The sequence below is a fragment of the Trachemys scripta genome, chromosome 2 (genome assembly GCF_013100865.1).
Source record: "Trachemys scripta elegans isolate TJP31775 chromosome 2, CAS_Tse_1.0, whole genome shotgun sequence".
In the NCBI taxonomy this organism is placed as follows: Eukaryota; Metazoa; Chordata; order Testudines; family Emydidae; genus Trachemys; species Trachemys scripta.
Window position 1 is genome coordinate 11,749,720 of NC_048299.1, and position 24,511 is coordinate 11,774,230.

At 45.6% G+C, this 24,511-nt stretch overlaps 1 protein-coding gene across 4 annotated transcripts in view; it reads right to left on the reverse strand.

The window, feature by feature from the left end:
* Positions 1-24,511, reverse strand: part of LOC117871989 (mitogen-activated protein kinase kinase kinase 3-like) — a 121,789-nt gene that overhangs the window by 64,008 nt on the left and 33,270 nt on the right. For all 4 annotated transcript variants that reach the window (XM_034759912.1, XM_034759911.1, XM_034759909.1 and 1 more), the window contains one exon: positions 23,763-23,842. In XM_034759912.1, coding sequence (XP_034615803.1) covers positions 23,763-23,766 — 4 coding nt within the window. In that variant the 5' untranslated portion in view covers positions 23,767-23,842. The remainder of the gene's footprint in view (positions 1-23,762; positions 23,843-24,511) is intronic.

Sequence of the window (24,511 nt, forward strand, 5' to 3'; positions counted from 1 at the left end):
ATAAGAATATCGTGCGAGACCGTATCAAATGCCTTATTAAAGTCTAGGTATACCACATCCATCACTTCTCCCTTATCCACAAGATTCGTTATCCTATCAAAGAAAGCTATCAGATTTGTTTGACATGATTTGTTCTGTACAAATCCATGCTAGCTATTCCCTATCACCTTACCACCTTCCAAGTGTTTGCAGATGATTTCCTTAATTACTTGCTCCATTATCTTCCCTGGCACAGAAGTTAAACTAACTGGTCTGTAGTTTCCTGGGTTGTTTTTATTTCCCTTTTTATAGATGAGCACTGTATTTGCCCTTTTCCAGTCTTCTGGAATCTCTCCTGTTTCCCATGATTTTCCAAAGATAATAGCTAGAGGCTCAGATACCTCCTCTATTAGTTCCTTGAGTATTCTAGGATGCATTTCATCAGGCCCTGGTGACTTGCAGGCATCTAACTTTTCTAAGTGATTTTTAACTTGTTCTTGTTTTATTTTATCTTCTAAATCTACCCCCTTCCCATTAGCATTCACTATGTTAGGCATTCCTTCAGATGTCTCAGTGAAGACCGAAACAAAGAAGTCATTAAGCATCTCTGCCATTTCCAAGTTTCCTGTTATTGTTTCTCCCTCCTCACGGAACAGTGGGCCTACTCTGTCCATTGTCATGTCAGGGCCTACCCTGATTGGATCATGTCAGTGGTTTCATTACACCTGGATCAGACTCCCCTCCCAAAATGAGCAACAATATGGTCACACGCTCCAAAATACTTCCTTTTACATTGAACCTAAAACCAAATCCCGAGTAGCACGGGGACAGGTCACTTCTTCTGCTGTTCCTGCTTGAGGTGTCACTGTGCTGCCCTGGACGCATCCTGACCACAGGGGTGAGTGGTGACAGCCTCGCTGTTTCACAGTCCAGCCCTACACAGCTCCAGAGACAATTCTGCACGAGTTTCCCCATCTCCTGACAGGTTCTGCATGGAACCATATCCTTCTGCAACCCCAGGACAGGGACAGCAGAAGTTCCAACAGCCCTAGAATCTACAGCACAACCACACAGAGAGCTAATCATTAGTCTACCAGACCGAGCCCCACATAGCTCACAGCAACAGAGCATTCCTCAAATGGAAAGTTCCTCCAGCAGCGTTGTCCAGTGGTTCGAGTGGGAATCAGGAGATCCTGGTTCTGCTGCTGTCTCTGCCAATGCCTTGCTTTGTGATGTTGGTCAAGTCGCTTATGCCAGAAGCCTCTGTTAGTTTTGGGTGTCCAACTTGAATCAGCTGATTTTCAGAAGTGTCCAGCCCCCAAAGTTCTGACTGAAGTCAAAACGCAAAGCAGGCGTTAAGCAATCTAACAAGTCTGGGCCTAGCTGTCTCAAGCTGGGCTCCTGGAAAAGGAGACACCAAAATTAGTAGAGACTTGAAACATTTAGGCCTTTAATTCTCTACAACTTGGTGTCTCCATCTACTGAAGGAGGTAAATAATATCCATCTTGGAAAGCACTTTGAGATTCTTAAATGAAATGCCATAAACAATTGCATAGTATTATTAGCTGCATTAAGCATGATGCTAATCTCACTATTGCTACAAGATGAGCCAGCGAAGCCATATAAAGATGACTCTCTTTTTGTTATGAATGTGAAAAGTTCTCTTCCTCCACTCAAACCTGAAACATTTGCATTTCAGGAACCCCTTTCTAAACTCTGCAGATGAAAGTAGACATAAATTACTTCCTCGAAAAGCCTGTGTATTTCTCAGAATCAAGAGTAGCTTCAGAGGTTAAAACATAAATAGATGTTGATTCTCGATCCTCCAGCTTAACAGCAAACACTCCAAGCATCAGGATTTCAGCTGCAACCAGCACAGATGCAGAATTTACATCACCGGTTGCAAAACTGTCCTTTCACAGACCTGTTTACAAAAGTTCTTGTGTAGGGTTGACACTGCCCAAACTAACCCTCAGGCCTGTCCTAATTGCAGCTCCTGGGATCCCCAAGCAGACTGAAGGGCGGGGAACTTTGTTTCATGGAAATAAGCAGCCAGTTCAGCTTGTTCGATCAAGAGTCAAACAAGGAGTGGAACCTACTGGCTAATCAAAACCAAATGCCACTCCCAAGAGTCTTCTGCTAAAGACGCATCATCCTTTGCTGTTCTTTACTTGGCTGCGTTAAAAACAAATTTTGGGGTGTATGCTGGTGACCCCTCCAGGGGCAGAAAACCCAACGGAGGCATCGGAAAGCCCATGCACACGGGGGACTTGCAAGATCAAGTTCTTTGCTAGTACGCTGCAGGTTTACGAACAAGCAGCAAAGACTTCATGGCAAACATACCTCCCTGTTCCATCACAGATCCAGAGCAAAACAACTGTAAGTTACACAATGCAAAGGAAGTACTATGTGGTACCCAGATGCTCTCTTAGCTGGCTTTCCCTTCACTGCTAGTGAATGGAATCAGTCCCCTCAATCCCCTTACAGCTCAACCCCTTTTGTTCACTGCACCAGTTAATTTAGCATTGGTGAAATGTACTAGGATGAACTCCCCGAGGAGCTGAGTCCACTACTTATCCACAGAACATGTTTAACATAGGCTTCACTGCTCACACAGGATCAGGGACCAGAGATGGTGGTTATGACAGCAACAACACAACATGAAAAGAACAAAGGTATTTAGGCTCCTAACTTCCACTGATTTCAATGGAATTTAGAAGCCTAAATACCATTTTGGATCTGTGCCTAAGTATGTTTCACCTTGTATCTGTTTTATCGGTTGCCTTAGTCCCCAGTTCCTCCTTCCCCCACCACCCCGTCCCTTTCATATCACATTCATCATCAACTCCTTTTAAGCCAGTGGTTCTCAAACTTTTGTACTGGTGACCCCTTTTCACATAGCAAGCCTCTGAGTGTGCCCCCCCTTTTGCATTAAACACACTTTTTAATATATTTAACACCATTATAAATGCTGGATTCAAAGCAGGGTTTGGAGTGGAAGCTGACAGCTCGCAACCCCCTCCAATGTAATAACCTCACGAAGCCCTGAGGGGTCCCGACCCCCCAGTTTGAGAACCCCTGTTTTAAGCATTTCTGGTGAATTTATTTGACTGTTCTCCTGCCCTGTTCCTTTTTATTACGTAATCACTAACACACATTGGAGACTTTTAAAAACACATCAAGGAGGAAGGGGGGTTTCCCATTTCAAATTGCCATGGGCTGACATCATTTCAGAGGAAATGGGCCTGATTTTCAGAAGTGCTCAGTGCCTGTAACGCTAAATGAACTCAGTGGGCCTGATCCAAATGCCTATTAAAGGCAAGGAGAAAGAAGGAAAAGATACCCACTGACTTCAGTGGACTTTACATCAGACTCAGTCCGAGATGCTGAGCATCTGTAGCTCGTATCATCAGGCTTCATCTTTCTACACACCTTTTGCTACCAAATCTATGGTCTTTTTTCTACAACAATTGGTGGGTGGGTGGGCAGGCAGTTTCGTATTCTTAAAGAAAGCCTCCTTACCCACATCAGCAATATCTCAAATGAATCCTGCGAGATGCTGGGCACCCACAGCCTCTGTTGAGTACCACTGAGAGTTTAGGATACTCCGCACTCTGCAGGACCATGTACAAAGTGAAATCCATTTAAAGCCAATGCTGCAATTTGATGCCTATCTCCCTGCATCAGGTGCACACTTCAAAGGCCTGCTATACCACTATAGTTCTATAGGGTGCAACAGATAGAGGGACTAGGAGATTTTAACAACAAGGAGTCCGGTGGCAGCTTAAAGACTAACAGATTTATTTGGACATAATTTTTCGTGGATAAAAAAAGCCTCACTTCTTCAGAGCTGATATCTCTCATGCATCTGAAGAAGTGAGGTTTTTTTTTAACCCATGAAAGCTTATGCCCAAATAAATCTGTTAGTCTTTAAGGTGCCACCGGACTCCTTGTTGTTTTTGTGGATACAGACTAACACGGCTACCCACTGATACTAGGAGAGTTTAAGTTTCAATCCTGATGTGGTAAGTAAGCTTCTGCATGAGAAAAATGACACCAGAAATTGTGAGTTTGGAGGTCACAACAGACCACCCAAAATGATCCAGCTGTGAAGAGAGACAGAAAATGAAGACAAGACAAAGGAATAATTTAGCAGGGTTCAGATGGGCTAGAGTCTAGACAGTTCTGTTATTGTTGGCTTCCCTAATAGGTCATTACTAAGAGGCAGCTAATGGTAGATCCACGGATCTGCTTCCATCAACATGCAAGAGCACCAGCTGCATTTAGTGAGGACAGAGAGACAGCAAAAGTAAAATAGGCTCTTGTGAAGAGTTATGTGCAATGCAGACTATGATCTCATCAACTCTCACTAGCGAAACAGGATGGGACAGAGATCTAGGAAAAACCCAGGGTGCTGCAGAAGGGAAGAATATCAGCTGCTGAGTCATTACTGAACCAGAGATTCAGATTTCAATGCTAGAAGGGACCATCATGTTCATCTAGTCTGACCCCCTGCGCATTGCAGGCAACAGAACCTCACCCACCCATTTGTAATAGGCCCATAACCTTTAGCTGAGTTACTGAAATCCTCAGATCATGATTCAAAAACTTCAAGTTACAGAGAATTCACCATTCACACTAGTTTAAATCTGCCAGTGACCCATGTCCCACGCTGCAGAGGGAGGCAAAAAAAAACCCCAGGATCTGCCAATTTGACGAAGGGGAAATTTTTTTCTCAACCCCAAATATGGTGATCCCTGAGGAACTCCACTAGCAACCTCCCTCCAGCCTGACAACCAACACCTCGGCATGCTGCTAAGGAGCTCTCTGCTGTCAGAGGTGCCTGCATTTGGATAAAATGCAAAACCACAGTCCTGACCATTTGCAGTCATCAAATATCCCACGGTGCTTTCTGCAAGAGTAGCGCTGTTAGCCCGGTCTGAGCATCCTGCCTGTGTAAATTCCACAAGGCCTCTCACTGGCTCCACTCCACCCCAGCAGGCGGGGACGTAACTCCCCAACAAAGATGAGAGTTACATGCAGGCTGATGGTGCAGATCAGTAACAGAGAAGTATTAAAAAACAGAAAAGAAACCTGACAAAACACATTTCAGTTATCGAAACCTGCCATTTGAAACCCAAGGCTGAGTAGTTAAGATTATAGGTAAAAGAAACCCAAACATATGGAAACAGGCCAATGCACAGCCATGAGACCCAAACGACCTTAGGTCTGCTACCAGAGTGAATTCAACCTTCATCTTTCCCTCCTTGCTCCTGTCAGACCTACTTTGTAAGATGTGGTATTTCTGATCAAGGGGTTTGATTCGTTTTGCAGCTCGTTCACTATTTATCATTTGCCTGACTGTTGCACCTAGAGGCCCCAGCCGGGGTCAGGGACTCATTGTACTCAGCACTGCACGAATACACGGTGAGAAAGATGAGCCTACGCTCAAGAGCCTATCATCTAAACAGACAAAGGGTGGGAGAAATGAATTATCTCCATTTTACAGGTGGGGAACCGAGACAAAGGCCAGGTCTATGCTAGAAACCTTTGCCAGTATAGCAATGTCACTTAGGGGTGTGACTTTTTATACCAGCAAAATCCCTAGTAAGGCTAAGAGTAGACAAGCAGAGGGGAGTGCACGCGTAACAAATCCAATGGCCGCTATCTTGGCCAACACATTGGGGGGGATGAACTGGAGACTATGAGAGCTGAAAGCATAAGCTGCTACAACCTGAGACCAGACTCTCTAGCTAGGGCTGTGACAGACTCCTATCCTTTGTGGGTTGGGCATGGGAGTGGGGGTCCTGCAATACACACTCAGCAGTAGGCTATACAAGCATTCCTCTGGGGTCTGTCCCCTCTGAAAAATGTTGAGCACTATACAAGTGTTAATGGTACCTCACAGTCTTTAGGCCAGAAGGGACTATTGTGACCGTCCAGTCAGGCCTCCTGTACATGGCAGGCCACAGAACCTCTCCCACTCACTCCTGTAATAAACCCCTGACCTCTGGCTGACTTACTGACGTCCTCAAATCACCGGGAAAAGTTGGTGCCTATGCTCCCAGATCTCTGCCAATCTAACCTGGGGGAAATTCCTTCTCTACCCCAGTTATGGTGATCAGTTAGACCAGGGGTCGGCAACCTACAGCACGCGTGCCAAAAGGTGGCACGCGAGCCGATTTTTGATGGAACGCGGCAGCGGGCTGCACGGCTCAGCCCACCGTTGCTCTGGGGTTCCGGCTGTTGCCCCGTTGCCAGCCGGGGTCTCGGCCGCCAGCCCCATTCAGTGCCTGCTGCTGGCCTGGGGACCCCCAGGGAATCCCAGGCTGGCAGCAGGCGCTGAGTGGGGCCAGCGGCTAAGACCCCGGCTGGCAGGAGCTGGCGGCCGAAACCCCAGAATGGTGGCGGGCTGAGCGGGGCTGGTGGCTAGAACCCCAGACAAGGATCACACTAAATTGATAAGATCTGCATTTTAATTTTATTTTAAATGAAGCTTCTTAAATATTTTAAAAACCTTATTTACTTTAAATACAATAATAGTTTATTTATATAATATAGACAGAGACCTTCTACAAACGTTAAAATGTATTACTGGCACACGAAACCTTAAATTACAGTAAACTTTGCACACCACTTCTAAAAGGTTGCCGACCCCTGAGTTAGACCCTGAGCATGATGGCAAGACCCACCAGCCAGAAACCTGGGAAAAAATTTACTGCAGTAACTCAGAACCCTCCCCATCTAGTGTTTCATCACCGGCCATTGGAGATATTTGCTGCTAGCCGTCGCAGATCAGCTACATGCCATTGTAGGCAGTCTCACATCATACCATCCCCTCCATAAAGTTACCAAGCTTGAAGCCAGTTAGGTGTTTTGCCCCCACTGCTCCCCTTGGAAGGCTGTTCCAGAACATCACTCATCTCATGGTTACAATGATTAATTTGAAGTCTAAACCTGTTGGTCATTTGATCTTGTGTCAACCTAGGCTCTTAACTTAAATCACTCTTCTCTCTCTCTCTCTCCTATTTATCCCTTTGTTATATTTAAAGAGAGTAACCATGTCTTCCCTGAGTCTTTTTTTGGTTAGGCTAAACAAGCCACGTTCCTTAAGTCTCCTCTTGTAAGGTAGGTTCTCCAGTCCTCAGATCATCCTAGCAGCCCTTCTCTGTACCTGTTCCAGTTTGAATCCATCTTTCTAAAACATGAGACACCAGAACTGCACACAGTATTCCAGATGAGATCTCACCAATGCCTTGTGTAGAGGTACTAACATTTCCCTCTCTGCTGGAAATGCCTCGCCTGATGCATCCTAGGATTGCATTAGCCTTTTTTCATGGACACATCACTTTGGTGGCTTGTAGTCATAATGTGATCAACCAGAACCCAGGTCTTTCTCCTCCTCTGTCACTTCCAACTGATACTTCCCCATCTTATAGCAAAAATTCTTCTTGTTAGCCCCTAAGTGCATGCCCTTGCACTGTGAACTATTACATTCCATTCCATTTCTATTACTCCAGTTTTCAAGATTGTCCAGATCTTCTTGTATGATATTCTGATCCTCTTCCATACTGGCAATACCTCCCAACTTTGTGTCATCTGCAAATTTTATTAGCACTCCCGCTTTTTGTGCCAATATCATTAATGAAAATGTTAAATAAAATTGGTCCCAAGAGCAATCCACGAGGAACTCCATTAGTAGGTCTCTATCCATATCCTGTAGCACACTCCAACACTATCCCAAGTAGAGCCTCTGTTAGCTTTCTTCCCCAAAGTGATTTTGGCCCAAATAGATTCCATTTTATCCATACCATCACTTCTGATTTCTTTGCAGTCTACCTCATCAATATACAATGCTATTCTATCACCTTTACTTCCATCTTTCCTGAACAGCACATACCCTTCAATACGCATACTCCAGTCAGGACTCCACCATGTTTCTGTTACCCCTATAATGTCTGGTTTCACTTCCTACACCAGTAGTTCTAATTCCTCTATTTTGTTACCCAGGCTGTTGCATTGGTGTACAGACATCTTAGCTGTTTCTGCTTGGCTTCACCCAGATTCCTCACCCAATAGGCACAGTCATTCTACTATCAGTGTTGCCTACCCGACTATTAGCATCATTAGTATTGGCAATTTCCTCCTGAAGTTCATTCTCCTACCCTCTGTTGTTCCTTTCTCCATTGCTGTATCCTCCCTTACTTGATTTTCCTCCCACTCAACATTAGAATCAGGCATGGAGATTACATGAGCATCTCCCAACAGTCTCCTCCAAATTCCTAGTTTAGAACTCAATCAGTTGTGCCAACCTCCACCCCGAACTGGAGTCCATCCCATGAGAACAGTCTGTCTGTCTGTGAATGCCTTCCCATGGTCAAACATCCCAAAGCCCTCCTATAGCACCATTACCTGGGCCATTTGTTGATCATCATAATCTCCTCTTGCCTTTGCTCTCCTCTTCTAGGGACAGGTAAAATTCTCCTGAAGATCACCTGAGCCTCCATTTCTTTAAGCATCTTGCCCAGCCTACTATAGTCTCCCTTGATGCATTCTAGCAACAATCTAACAGTATCATTTGTTCCCACGTGAAGAACAATCAGTGGATTATTTCCCACTCCCACTAGAATCCTCTTCAGCTTCAGGTCCACATCCCAGATCTTAGCTCCCAGCAGAGAGCACACCCTTCTGTTCTCTGGATCAGCTCTGGTGACAGGCCTGTCAATTCTTCTCAGAGCTGCCTCTTCCTGGTGTTGGTGCAATTCTCCAGCCTTCCTCCTATTCTTTCTAGCAGCAAGTCCTCTTGTCTGCAGCAATAGAGATTTTTATAAATGTCCATCGAGTATTTGACAAATAGAGAATCCTCCATTTAAACGTAAGCCAGCACTGCACAATTAATCTCATTTACCCAGTCACACTGGAGGAGCAGTATTAAATTTCAGCTTAAAAGACCCAGTCATGGAGATTGCTGCATACTGTGCTGAAACTATGGTTACCGTCAAAGCACACTTCTTCAGTGTCATTGCTTATGACTCATGAGTCACATTCTGCTGACATTCACCTTCATGCAATCCCATAAAAGGGGTCAATGGGATTACAATGATGTAACAGTGGGAAGAATGTAGCTTGGAATGTCACATGGACCACCGGTATGCGATCAGGTAATGAGAGGCCCTATTGTGATGCAGGGTTTCTGAAGCCTCTTTGAGTGTTTGTTCACTGATGTTTGTTCATTGATGGTCTAAGCAACTTGGGATCGCTGTACAGGAAAACACTAAAGAACTACAGGCTCTTGAATGTATCTTCACCGTAATCCAGGAATATGACATTTAAGGCCACATCTCTAGAGAGGTGTTGAAGGTTAAAAGTAGTTTCTTCAGACAGAAAACTTCTTTCAGCTCATTTAAGTGGATTTTTATCTGAAAGTAAATAGTGTAGTGTAGCACAGAAGATATTGTGACCACCACATCTAACTGTATGGAAGAGCAAAGCAACAATCCTGTAAAACATTTATGCCCATGAATAGTGTCATTGACTTCAAGGGAATTAAAGCATAAAGTTATGCAAACACTTAAGCATTTGCTTGATGAGGATCTTAATATGGTGAAGCCCCGATTTTATGAACACCAATCTGATAAGCAACCAGTTACACGTACCATTTTTCCACTACAGGAAAAACAAAATAAAAAAAATTAAACAAACAAAAAAAAAACAACACATAATGAAAGGGATTTCAATGAAGAACAAGCTGACACGCCATTCACATTCTGATGCTTTCTATGCATTGGAAATCCCTTTGCAGTGGTTTGAAGGACAAAGAGAAAGCAGTGCAGCACCATACCGCAACTTAAGCACTGGACTTACTGTAACTGAGAAATGTTCAATTTTATGAACTTCAGTCCCCAATTCGCTTGTATAACCGTGTTGAAAACAGTGTGTGAGAATAATTTGCAAGCTCCCATCTTGACAGTCTGATTAGACAGAGGAATTTGAATTTCCCCAGGGGAAAAACAGAAGACTAGTACAACTCCAATGGAGGCAATGGAATTACAGTACTCCTAATTTACCTCAGTGTAAGAGAGGGGAGGCTTACACCATAATCACAAGGTGGCAGGTGTCTTAGAAATGCCTGAGGCAGAGACTTTCAAAGTTGTGTGCTGTAACGAAAGTTTTATTACATGTTTTAAAAAAAACACTATTATTATAGGTGCGTTCCACCCCCCTAACCACACACAGCGCCTGCCCTAACATAGCGTATAACAACTATCCTTCTCTTGACCAGGGCGTAATAATAAATCAGATGAAGATCTTTCCCTCTGTGGGGTTTATCCAATGGCTTTTAAAATAAAGGCTCCAGCAGGAGAGTAGCCTCCCTCCCCTCTTCCAGACCCCCACTGTTTTTCTCCTCTTTTAATACCCAGAACCTGGGCCAATTAGGTTAGGTTATGCCCTGCACCCTTTACTTCTTCCTGTAAGCTTCCCACACCCTTGACGAGCTAAAAGAGGGTTGAGATGGATCTGTGCAGATGGATACAAGGCTCAGTTGCCCAGAAGTGCAGCCCCGCCCCCCATTCCCCAAATGCCTGTTCCACCTATATAATCTCAAAACCTTGGAAAGTCAACAATGAAGCTCTTCCTCATTCCCACTCCACTGTGGGAGTCAGTCTCTCAACGCACGCCCCGCTTGCAACAAACGTAACCTTAACTCTGACCCCTAACAACACTGGACCAAGGTGCTTTCATGCTGCTCTCTGGTTCAGGGTTGAAGTAGGCAGCTCTACATCACTCTCCAAAGCAGCTCTTGGCCTAGGGCTGAGGCCAAGGGGAGGAGTGGCCAGAGTATCAATCCCTACAGAGTTGCATGGCCTAAATAAGTTAGAGCCACCCCAGAAGCTGCTCTAACTTACATGATCCCTGGAGCAGCCAGGAGGAGGGAGGCATAAAGCCAGCTTTGCTCCTCACCTTCTCTGGGCGGAGTCTTTTGTGCTCTGCCTCCCGAGAGGCGCAGCATAGAATGTGGCCCTCTGTCCTTAAAAGACGCATTTCCTGAACACAGAAGCACGACTCTTCCTTGCACACACACACACTGACTGCACCATACAGCTTACAAAACTAGTCACCCCCCCCTCCCCACACACAAACATTTCTATTTCCTCACCCTCACATTAAGACAACCCTTACACGGCAGACATAGGGCCACGGTAAAAGGAACAAAGGTGCCTCCTGCTGCACAGCCGAAGACCCTTTTTCTAAGGTTGTAGGACTAGATATTCATCCCTGCCATTGGCACTGTGGGAGCCGAAGATGCCCCCATTTTTGAAGGTGCAGTTTTGCTCCCATAAATTAAACCCCCCTGCCCCTCGCCCCAATCACTGAATTGCCAGGAAAGCGCCAGGAATACAATAGGTGGCACAAATCTGTGGGAGCAATTTACTGTGGGCACAAAATTATGCTCACATATACGGACGTTTGGTTTGAAAACGTTCAGGGGGAAAAATAATAAAATCTCTGCTGTACTGATCTCAGCAAGGAGATAACAACGCGAGTGCAGCAGACACTTTTGCTCAAACAAACCAGGACTTGAACACCAGGGCACATAAACTTGAACCCAGGTACAGGAAGTAAAAACTCTTTAATAATCCACTGGGCCCAAAAGACCCATTCAGCACCCTACTAATGCAGGTTTAGGTGATTGTAGCTCCACTCATCAAGTCTAATTCCTCCAGCACCTGGGGGATAGCTGGCTACAACTTTGCTATGGATATTATTAGGTCACATTCATTAGGCTATCTGATTCAATACAGGGTTGCAAAATAATCCACACATATCATTGCACAGCTACATCTACTCGCTAAAGATGCCCCTTTCTGCTCAATTTACTGTTGAATATTTCAAAACAACAATTATATACAAGGTTCAATTCTGCCTTCAGCTGCTGAGGTATTATTCCCATTAGAAGGTCAATTGCTCTCACTTACATGGATGCTACTTCAGTTATTTTTCTCTAGTTTATTATTAATAGTAGTATTAATTAGTAACTATTAATTATAGGGATGGCCTAGTGGCACTAGACTGGGACTCAGGAGATCGGGTTCTATTCCCAGCTCTGCCACTGGCCTGCTGGGTGACCTTGGGCAAGTTTTTAGATTCATAGATTCTAGGACTAGAAGGGACCTCGAGAGGTCATTGAGTCCAGTCCCCTGCCCTCATGGCAGGACCAAATACTGTCTATACCATCCCTGATAGACATTTATCTAACCTACTCTTAAATATCTCCAGAGATGGAGATTCCACAACCTCCCTAGGCAATTTATTCCCGTGTTTAACCACCCTGACAGTTACGTCACCACCCTGTGCCTCAGTTTCCCCATCTGTAAAAAGGGGATTAGTGATACTTGATTTCCTTTGTAAAGCACTTTGAAATGTACAGATAAAAAGAGATAGGTATTTTTATTTAGAGAGATGAAGCTATTCACCACTTCAATACACCCACCCCCACCTCAAAAATCTGTAAAATGACCTAGAGACAGTCAGATTAATGAATCTCTGTATGAAAAGCAGTAGTTATACCACAGGGCAACCCAATTTGGAATCCCTCTGCACAGAGTGAAAGTTCCAAGGAATTGAAATGAAAGGTAACCCAGCCTTCACGGCTCCAACTCAGTTAAACATTAACAGCACAGAGTGAACACCTGCCCATGTTAATGCTATGCAGAGGCACACAAAGCTAGGATACAGAGGACCACTCCATGAGGATTGGAGGCATATCTAGAAACTAGGGCTGTCAAACGATTACAAAAATTAATTGTGATTAATCGTGGGATTAATTGCACTGTTAAACAATAGAATACCATTTATTTGGATGTTTTTACATTTTCAAATATATTGATTTCAATTACAACACCGAATTCAAAATGTACAGTGCTTTCTTTTACAACTTCTGAAAGCATGGCTCCACACCTCATCCCTCTCAGATTTTGGAAGGCACTTCAGATTCTTAAGCCTTGGATTGAGTGATGCATCTATCCTTAGAAATCTCACATTGGTACCTTCTTTGTGTTTTGTCAAATCTGCAGTGAAAGTGTTCTTAAAATGAACAACATGTGTTGGGTCATCATCCGAGACTGCTATAACATGAAATATATGGCAGAATGCAGGTAAAATAGAGAGTAGGTATACAACTCTCCCTCTAGGAGTTCAGTCACAAATTGAATTAATATTTTTAAATGAGCATCATCAGCATGGAAGCATGTCCTCTGGAATGGTGGATGAAGCATGAAGGGACATACGAATGTTTAGCATATCTGGCATGTAAATACCAATGCCAGCTAGAAAAGTGCCATGCGAACGTCTGTTGTCACTTTCAGGTGACACTGTAAAAAAGATGCGGGCAGCATTATCTCCCGTAAATGTAAACAAACTTGTTTGTCTTAGCAATTTGCTGAACAACAAGTAGGACTGAGTGGACTTGTAGGGTCTAAAGTTTTACATGGTTTTGTTTTTGAGTGCAGTTCTGTAACAAAACAAAAAAAATCTACATTTGTAAGTTGCACTTTCACAATAAAGACAGGTTTCAGAGTAACAGCCGTGTTAGTCTGTATCCGCAAAAAGAAGAACAGGAGTACTTGTGGCACCTTAGAGACTAACAAATTTATTAGAGCATAAGCTTTCGTGGACTACAGCCCACTTCTTCGGATGCATATAGAATGGAACATATATTGAGGAGATATATATATATATACACACATATATATACATCCTCAATATATGTTCCATTCTATATGCATCCGAAGAAGTGGGCTGTAGTCCACGAAAGCTTATGCTCTAATAAATTTGTTAGTCTCTAAGGTGCCACAAGTACTCCTGTTCTTCTTTTCACAATAAAGCGATTGCAGTACAGTATTTGTATGAGGTGAATTGAAAAATACTATTTCATTTGTCATCAAAAATAATAATATAAAGTGAGCACCAGACAGCACTGTACACTTTGTATTCTGTGTTGTAACTGAAGTCAATATATTTGAAAATGTAGACAAACATCAAAAATATTTAATACATTTCTATTGGGATTCTATTGTTTAACAGAGTGATTAAAACTGCAATTAATTACGATTAATTTTTTTGAGTTAATGGCACGAGTTAACTGCGATTAATCGACAGCCCTACTAGAAACACAGAAAGAAAGAGACTTCAAATGGCACTCAGGACTACTCTATGAAAACTAAGGGATCCTATGGGATTTACACCCTTACTTAAGTAACCTGCCGGATCAGGGCCTAATGGGCAAGTTTGCAACAGTCTTTATCTTTTGTAGGTTCAAGTTAGGCCCTTCAGGCTTCTGTGGGAGCTCTGAGTGGGGGATGAAGGCAGGATCAGGCCCTTAAGGAAGGAATGTGACAGTGAAGCAAACCTGAAAGAAGAAAATGTTTACACAGAAATATAGCTGGCTGGTTATTTTCCTGCGCTCCCTCTGATACCATTGAAGGTTTCTGTGCTCTCATAAAGGGTTCTTTCTCCCTCCCAGCCCTGCTTCCCCAAATGCTCAATGCTACAGTGAAGCCACAGTCCTGGGTCTGTAAGTTCATAATCTGTTGCCAAGGAAACGGCTGCAATGTCCCAAATACAGTATTACTGGGCTGATCTTGCATTGCTTGGGTATCCCGGACTCCTGGTTGAAGTAAGTGGGAGTCTGGAGTGCACGAGTCATGCGGGATGACTCAGGAGTGCAGGATCTGGGAGGCAGGAAGTGCTTGTCTTAACACAAATAAATATCGTTATTTGCAAACAGGGCAAGAAAAGTTACAGGAGAAGTGGAACAAATCCTCTGCACTTTTATAGCTCCTGCCACAGGAGGATCAACAAGCCCTTTACAAACAACAGGTAGGCATGGCCTCGATTTTAAAAATGGGGAAAACGAAGCAGAGAAACATGAAGGGGTAGATTCATGCCTGCACTGTTGTGGGCTCCGATGCAGGGACAAGGGGAGGTATTTTGTGCCTGCTTTATTCATTGTCGCAGGGGCTGGTGCAGCCCCCGGCATGGACTGGAGTAACCCTCAGATTCCACCCTGCTTCTACAGCCCCTAAGGAGCTTTGCAAGGGGATGAAATCCATCAGTTGTGCTCCCCAGTCCCACCTCTACCAGCTGACCATATGCCAGCCCACCATGGAACATCCCCTGCACCCAAGAGTGGCATGGAGCTGGCAGAGCCAACTGAGAGGATCTCCTGCACCAAGAGCATTCCCTGGCAGTAGCAGAGGGAGGGATTTCTACCTGCCTGCACCCATTTTGTGCCACCTTCACGTAAGTGGCAAGGGGACATTAGGGTAATATGATGAATAACTGTTACGCTCCCTTTTTCTGCACCTGGCTCACCTCTCTGCTGAAGCACAAGGCCAGAGTTCTGCCTTTTCAGGAAGGCAGAACTACACAGAGTTCAACCTCCAAGCTATGATATGCAAAACCCTGACTGGAGGGGTTGACAGTTCTTAGTCATCTTCAAAGAGATACAATTTCTTAGTAAACAAAAACAAACATTTAGTACCTACCTACACACAAACCCCACTGTAAATAGTATTTGGAAACTTATGAATCACTACAACCAAAAGCTATTAGGCAGTAAGAAGGTCAGTGTTTTCTATGGACTGCCCCACTTTGATGCTGTTACGCACATTTCAGTGCAAGGTTTCAGCTGAGAACACACACTTCTATACTTTAGGCTGCATAGACAGACCCACTCCTCTCTGATCTTCTCACACAGATGAGGTCTCAGTCCTACCACGTGCCTTAAAAAAAGATGCGTGTGTGTCACCTGGATTCTCCTGAAACCAAGGAGAATGGCAGCCTCTCAGTACCCCACCAAACACCTCAGAATCTCCACAGTGCAAAGCACCTCATGGTCAGCAGCAATTACAGTCCCTGAGCCAAAAGCCAACTCTCTCCATGGTTTCCAGTTGGAGTTAGGAAACAGCTGCCTGTATACAAAGAAGAAAAGGTATGGAGACACAGCCCTCACAGGAGGCTCGTTTTGGTTTTATGCTGAGCAGGTTCAGCCTTAGGGAAAATGGCATCCTGGGCGAACTTTTATTTTGGTGCCCCATGCCCTGTTGGGCACGGTACGCCTTCATTTCCCCTGGCCCCCATGGGCTCACCACCCCCCCATCACCCCTGGCCCCCTGGATGGAGCACTTGCTCCTCGCTCCCCCCCTCCACAACCAACTGGGGGGTGCGGAAGAATGTGCGGGGGGAGCAGTATCTGTGTGATGCCGCTCCCCCATACCTCCGCCGGAAGGAAGCAGAGAGAAATCTGGGCACCCCACATGTGTTGCCTCTACAAATTGTGGCGTTCGCCTGCCAGCTCTGCGCTGCTGTATGGCACCCCTCCCCCCCGGACCATGGCACCCTGGGTGGTCACCAGGGGGCCCACCCCTAAGACCAGCCCTATATCTGTAACCTCCCCCTCTAAGGGTAGGTCTACACTACCAGGTAGTTCGGCGGCAAGCAAATCGAACTTCTGGGTTCGACTTATCGCGTCTTGTCTGGACGAGATAAGTCGAACCCGGAAGTGCTCACCGTCGACTGCGGTACTCCAGCTCGGCGAGAGGAGTACCGCGAAGTCGACGGGGGAGCCTGCCTGCCGCGTCTGGACCAAGGTAAGTTCGAACTAAGGTACTTCGAACTTCAGCTACGTTATTCACGTAGCTGAAGTTGCGTATCTTAGTTCGAATTGGGGGGTTAGTGTAGACCAGGCCTCAGACTGCTCAGGTGGTGAATGTGTGGAACCTGCTAGACCAGCGGTGGGCAAACTTTTTGGCCTGAGGGCCACATCAGGGTTGTGAAACTGTATGGAGAGCCAGGTAGGGAAGTCTGTGCCTCACCAAACAGCCTGGCCCCAGCCCCCTCCCACTTCCTGCCCCCTGACTGCCCCCCTCAGCCCTCCCGACCCATCCAGCCCCCCCCCCCCGGTCCTTGTTCCCTGACCGCCCCCTCCCGGGACCCCCTGCCCCTGACTGCCCCCCCCAGGATCCCACCCCCTATCCAACCCTCCTGCTCCCTGTCCCGACTGCCCCGATTCCTATCCACATCCCCACCCCAACAGGCCCCCCGGGACTCCCACGCCTATCCAACTGCCCCCTGACAGCCCCCCAGGATCCCCTGTCCCTTATCCAACCCCAATGCTCCCCGCCCCCTTACCATGCCACTCAAAACACCAGGACTGGCAGCCCCGCCGCCTGGCCGGAGCCAGCCACACTGCCACACAGTCTAAAGCACCGGGGCAGGCCGGCGGCTCTCGCAGCCGCGCTGCCCAGCAGGAGCTCACAGCCCCGCTGCCCAGAGCGCTGGCAGCATGGCGGGCTGAGAGCTGCAGGGGAGGGTGAGGTGGGGGAGGGCCCGGGGGCTAGCCTCCCCGGCCAGGAGCTCAAGGGCCAAGGAGGATGATCTCGCAAGCCAGATGCGGCCCACGGGCCACAGTTTGCCCACCTCTGTGCTAGACTGCTTGCCCTCCACAGAAATCTATCCTCAAAGCTTCAGAAACAGCTATGAAGCATGTTCAATAACTATCACTCCCCCTCCTTGTGATGTCTCTGGGACCTTCTAACTCAGTTGCCCCTGCCCATGTGCAGTGACACAGAAGTCAAACTAAAATCCATGGAGCTAGTGAACAGGTGCAGCTAATGGGGGGGGGGGGGAGCGCATGGTTGTTGCTTGACTGAAATATACCATGTGGTCTGTCTGTTTGGGGAACCATGTGCTGAGACCTAGGCAAGGCTGAGAGCTTCTTAATGAGGCTTTGACCCCTAAGCCCTTTAGCACCCATCAACCCTTAACCAGGGGGCAGGGCTACTCAGGAAGACCAGGGCTTTAAAAAGCTATCTCCTAAGCCACCAGAAGAGTTAGTGAACAGGAGCGGCTAATGGGAGTTTTGTGAGGGGGCTAGATACACTTAACATTCTTTAAACTTAAGACCAAAAACACCCCCGGATAAAAACCAAACATCAGCAAAGGAACAAGCTGCAGGAGTAATAAGAGAATGCAGGCAGAAGTCCAGCAACAGAGTGGGGGCAGTTTATTGCACTCAATGCAGGATGTATGATTACCTGGCTCTCAGAGACCATGTACGGGCTTTGGAGACCAGAGTGGCTGAACTGGAGGAACTACAGGAGACAGAGGTACATAGATGAGACTTTCCGGGACACAGTAGAACGGTCCCACTCCCGGTCTGACAGCCGCTGTGCTGTTAAGGAGGATGAAAGCCTTAGGGAACGAAAACATCCAACGGGAGCAGAGGGAAATGATCCCATAGTTGGAACCCTCCTTCCAGACGATGTTGTGGTATCCTCTCACACTGAGGATCTCTCTCCGGGGGAGGGAACTCCAGTTATTAGGAAGAGATGGGTAATAGTTATGGGCGATTCGATCATTAGAAACCACAGACAGCTAGGTATGCAATGACTGGGAGAACCGCATAGTAACTTGCCTGCCTGATGCAAAGGTTGTGGATCTCTTGAGCCATCTAGATAGATGTATGTGTAATGCTGGGGAGGAGCCGGTGGTCGTGGTACATGTAGGTACCATCACATAGGGAAGGATGAGAGAGAGGACCTGGAGGCCAGTTTAGGCTGCTAGGTAAGAGTTCAGGACCTCCATGGTACCACTCTCTGAAACGCTTCTGGTTCCACGCACAGGGCCAGTTAGACAGGCAGAACTGCAAGATCTCAATGTGTGGATGAGATGATGGTGTTGGGAGGAGGGGTTTAGATTTATTAGGAACTGGAGAAACTTTTGGGAAAGGGTGAGCCTATACAGGAAGGATGGGCTCCACCTAAACCAAAATGGAACCAGATTGCTAGCACTCTGTTTGCCAGAAGCTGGGAATGGGCAACAGGGGGTGGATCACTTGATGATTACCTGTTCTGTTCATTCCCTCTGGGGCACTTGGCACTGGCCACTGTCGGGAGACAGGATACTGGGCTAGATGGACCTTTGGTCTGACCCAGTATGGCTGTTCTTATGGTCATGTGCCCTCCCCGCTGCTTCTCTCCCCCTCTTTGGGCTTGAAAACAAACAAAATAAAATGCTGCAGTAGAAGTCTGTGGGTTACGCTACCTGGTGCGGAGGGGTCGTAGGGCAATGATGAATCAGGGCCTGAGTGACCTCTCCGGGGCAAGAACTGGATATAGAAATTTCTGCCCTGAGTTACACAAGTGCATTTCCAGTGCAAGTCCCCCAAGCCCTGCTCTAACTGCTAGGCCACACTGTCTTCTTTGAAATGCCTCTGAAAGGTTAATAACTAATGATACGTCATATTTTTATTGTGCCGTCTATGCAAATATCCATTCTTCACATATCATTAGCATGGAGCTAAATGGGGCACGAACATTAAGTAATATGCCCAAGGTCACACAGTACGTACATAGCAAAGCCAAAAGAGAAACCAGATCTTCTGGCCTCACGTCCTCTGCTCTATTTACGGGGCCATGCTACTTCTTTGAAGCACCTACCCAAGGAAAATGGGGTTATGGTGAAATCTGAGTTATTGATCACATTGCAAAGACCTCATTTGTGCTAACGATCTTCCTTGTAAAGGATCTGGGGTGGTTGTTTCTTTTAAATTGAAAGGAAATCCAGGTCAAGATTTTGGAGATGTGGCTGTGTTAAACAGCACTGCTGGGGTCTGATCACAATGCTCAGACCCTGGGTAAGAAGCAATGCGTTTTCTAGTTATTCTTTAAAACCCCGCCTGCTGTAGACTAAAAACCACCCACACACTGTAGATTAAACATTAATCTTCCCTTCCCCTCTCTGCAGTTTCAGTGCATCCTCACCTAAATGCCTTTAGTCTAGCGACTCTCAGAGGGAAGTAAATGGGGCAGTGAAAGTAACATCTCAGCGAGGCAGTAATATATACTGCACATCCTGTACCCATCTCGCCCAAACAACTGGGCCGCTGAGACCAGAGTTATGCTCACATGGTGTTCTTGTCCACTGCAGCCTGGCAGTTCTAACTGCCTTTGTGTGGACAGCGCACCTATGTTACAATGAAGTTCATATACGCGAGAGATGTGCACAGACCCAGGCAGACAGATCAAAGTAGCCGCAGGCACGGAACACCCAGCGGAGTGCTGAAGGCCACCGTGAAAGGGAACCCAGCCATGTTTGCACACTGAAGAGGAATCTAATCCCAGGGTTAGCCCACACCTTTCCCTCCCCAAGATTCCAGTTAAAAGGGGAAGCAGTCAAATAGCTGGCCAATTAAGACACAAAAATCATCAGAAAGTCACAACTACAGCTGGTCAAAATTTTTTGTCTATTTTTTTTTTTTTTAATATAGCAAAGAATGAACATTTTCACTTGTCTGAATTTTTTGCTCCCCCCCATGAATTTCTTTTAAATTAAAATGTTTGTCTCAGTTCCCCCCTGCCACACACACACTAACATTTTTTACTTAAAAGCTAATGCCTTCTCCCCAACCCTATTTTTCCTGTGGGAACAAAAGGCAAAGACAAAAAGACAGAAAAAGCAAAAAAAGGGGCGGGGGATGATGTTTTCCTCCCCTTTATTTCCCTTTTCCAATGGGGAAATGGGGCGGGGAGGAGAGAAAGGGAGGGAAGGAGACAAAATGAGAGGAAAAGACAAATGAAACATTTTTTCAAATTTCAACCAGCCCTGATGATTTTCAATCACTCCCAATTCTGTCCTGAGCTGGATTATACAGTGAAGATTTACAAATGAAAGGCCAATCAATCTCCTAAAACAGTGGTTCTCAAATTTTGGTACTGGTGACCCCTTTCACATAGCAAGCCTCTGAATGTGACCCACCCTTATAAATTAAAAACACTTTTTAATATATTTAACACCATTGTAAATGCTGGAGGCAAAGCAGGGTTTGGGATGGAGGCTGACACCTCGCGACCCCCCCATGTAATAACCTTGCAATCCCCTGAGGGGTTCCGACCCCCAGTTTGAGGACTCCTGTCCTAGGACCTCTACTCCCCCACACTAGTTAGATCATTTTGTCATTGGTGAGCTAGCCCTTTACAAGGGTGGAGCTCAGCCTCACCTGTGCCAGGTATAACCCACCTCCCTAGGTGAAGGGAATGATTCCAGAGGTCACATATGGGAGCATGACTCAGAACCAGTCCTCCTGGGAAACACTAAGGACAGCCCGAGGTCAGTTAGAGTGTGTGACTTGCAGAAGACAAAACCTGGTTTAGATGCTTGATCTGCATTGAACTGTTTTGATTTGGAGAAATAAAACAACCCTGGAGAAAAGGGGCTGAAATCCTGTTACTGTTAGGATTATTATTGGATGCATTTGCTGGTAAATTGTCCCACTTACACATCATTTACGAAGAGCTCTGTCCATCTTTTTCACTGAAACAGCATGCTCTTTGAAAAGAGCTTTACTGTACTTGGTTTGTTTGGGTTTTTGGAGTTACAAGCCCATAAATGACTTCAAACAAGTATTTTATCCTGAGCCAAGGAGCCCACAGCATGGCTCAGGGTTGCTTCCTCTCTCTTAATTCAAAACTCTCCTTAAAACTCACTTTTCCTGGGAAGCCGTTGAGTGGTTGACTGCCCAGAGACACAGATACACACATTGGTGCCACAAGAATATTGAGTGTTCTAGCTACGTCTCAGCCCCCTGTAATCATTTTAGATTGCAAGCTCCTCAATGGAGATGATGTGATTTTTCTCTACATGGAAGGTAGAGATTTCCAAGGAAACGAAGGGAGTTAGGTGATTAATGCCCCTGAAAGTGAGTGGGACCAGGTGCCCAACTCCCTTAACCATTTTTTAAAATGTCACCCATACAGCACCAAGCACATGGTCAGTACGCAATGTATCAGAGTAACAAAATCATGGCTGCCTAAAACTTCACTGTGCCACTTGGAACTTCATGGCTACAGCATGAATAAAACTGGGATCATACTCCACCTCCAAAATTATAGACTCCTACTACTTGAGTGAAAGGCAGATCTCCATTAGCAATATAAGACTTAGGACACACAACTGAGCAGATTCCATCCAGTAGAGGGCAGTGATGCACATATTCACTAGCCAATTCATTACTTTTTAGAACATATAAGAACACAAGAAAGGCCGTACCGTGTCAGACCAAAGGTCCATCTAGCCCAGTATCCTGTCTACCAACAGTGGCCAATGCCAGGTGCCCCAGAGGGAGTGAACCTAACAGGTAATGATCAAGTGATCTCTCTCCTGCCATCCATCTCCATCCTCTGACAGACAGGGGCTAGGGACACCATTCCTTACCCATCCTGGCTAATAGCCATTAATGGACTTCACCACCATGAATTTATCCAGTTCTCTTTTAAACTCTGTTATAGTCCTAGCCTTCACAACCTCCTCAGGTAAGGAGTTCCACAAGTTGACTGTGCGCTGCGTGAAGAAGAACTTCCTTTTATTTGTTTTAAACCTGCTGCCTATTTATTTCATTTGATGACCCCTAGTTCTTGTATTATGGGAATAAGTAAATAACTTTTCCTTATCCACTTTCTCCACATCACTCATGATTTTATATACCTCTATCATATCCCCCCTTAGTCTCCTCTTTTCCAAGCTGAAGAGTCCTAGCCTCTTTAATCTCTCCTCATATGGGACCCGTTCCAAACCCTTAATCATTTTAGTTGCCCTTTTCTGAACCTTTTCTAGTGCCAGTATATCTTTAGCATTACAATAGGGCAGTGGTTCCCAAACTGGGGTTCGTGAACCCCTGGGGGTTTGTGAAATGTTACAGGGGGTTCTCAGGGAAAAAAATTCCCTAATGGCGGACAGTACTGTCCCTAGGGACCCCAGGCAGCACAGGGCCAGCAGCCCGAAGCCCCTGGATTTCCAAGAGCTAAGCAGATCAAAGCAAGCCTATCTATCACACTGAGGAGATTTAAACTTCAAGACTCCTTATAAGAAATGGAGGTGGATATTTTGTGCTGTTTTTAAAATGAAATAGGCAGCTAGTGTTGTTTTTAAAATTATTATGAAGAACAAGTTTAAGCTTTGTTGTAATGTGCGTTGTTTGCCTGGACTGCTCAAGACCTGAATGCTTGTGTAGGAGGAACTCTGAGTTGGCTTCTTAAATACCTTCATGCTGTTTCACAACTGATACTCCTTGATGAAACATAGGACCCTTGTTTTATAACAGGCTTATTCAAAGTGATACAAGCTACGAAAGAGAGATCTTGGAAGAGAGTGTTGCTATTTTCATAATGTAATAAAAATATTGTAATGATAAATAATAATTAATAATAAATAGTGTGTAATAAGCATGTCATAAAAACAAATTTTATATTTCCAAGATCACTGCTTTTATAATTTATACTCAGGTAAAGGGAAAAAATCCCTGGAAATACTCATTTTTAGGAGGGGGTTCACGAGATTTGACATTTTCGTGAAAGGGGTTCACAGGTTGTTAAAGTTCGGGAACCACTGCAATAGGGCCTCGAGGCCCCATCTGACATCAGGGCTCCATTGTGCTAGGTGTCGTACAGGTATATAGCAAGGAAGTTCCCTGCCCCAAGAGCTTGCATTATAAACTGAGGCACAGAAAGCTGAAGTGACTTGCCCACAATACCACAAAGACACCAAGAGCAGTGTTTCACTTGGGACTCTTTTCTTGACTGGAAGGCAAGAGAACAAACCAATTTAATGCTGATCAAAGCTATTTCTGCAGATTCTCCTGCTCTGGGCTCTTTTGTCAGGTTCACCAAGCCACAGTAACGTATTAGAGAGAGGCTCAATTGCTCCAGTGGGACCCACTTCTTACCCATGTCTGCATTTACATCAGGCCTCCATTCCACCGGTCACGGACACTCACACCTCGACCTCCACTCACAAGTGTCCACCCTGCAATAATAATACAGACAATTTACAGGTGTACTCCAACACAGCTATCGATGCAAATATTTGATTGGATCGCTCTTTATCAAACGGGTTTCCTTTTTTGCCCTGTTTATGCAGGCAATTTATTTTGATAGGAATCGGACAAGCAGTCTAGACTCCTCTGCCCTCCCCAGAAGTATAGTCTCAACTTTGTACACAAACTTTAGCTACTCACCTTGTTGTGTCTCCATTTCCCCATCTGTAAAATGGACATAATGATACCTACCCACCTTGTAACATACTTCTCATCCACAGGCCTCAAAGCAACCCTCTTCCACCGAGTGTAGACTACCTATCTATTGTAACATAAGAGCACCTCACCATATTGAATGTAGTTATCCTCACAACATCCCTGTGAGGTACACGTGTCTGAGAGACACAGAGACGAAATAACTGGGAAGGACTCTATGACAGAGCAGGGAACTGGACCCAGGTCTCCCAGGTCCTAGCCTATTGGCTTAACCACTGGACCATCCTCCCCTATTACAGCTGCCTCCTCCTAGGGGGAAGCCAGAATATGAGCAGCTGATTGTATGTGGAGGGAAACTGTACCAGAGAACACACAGTTTTAAAAGCAGTCCCAGACTCCCTCTCCCAATATCTCTCCCCTCCACCCATCTCCAGTTGTCCCCA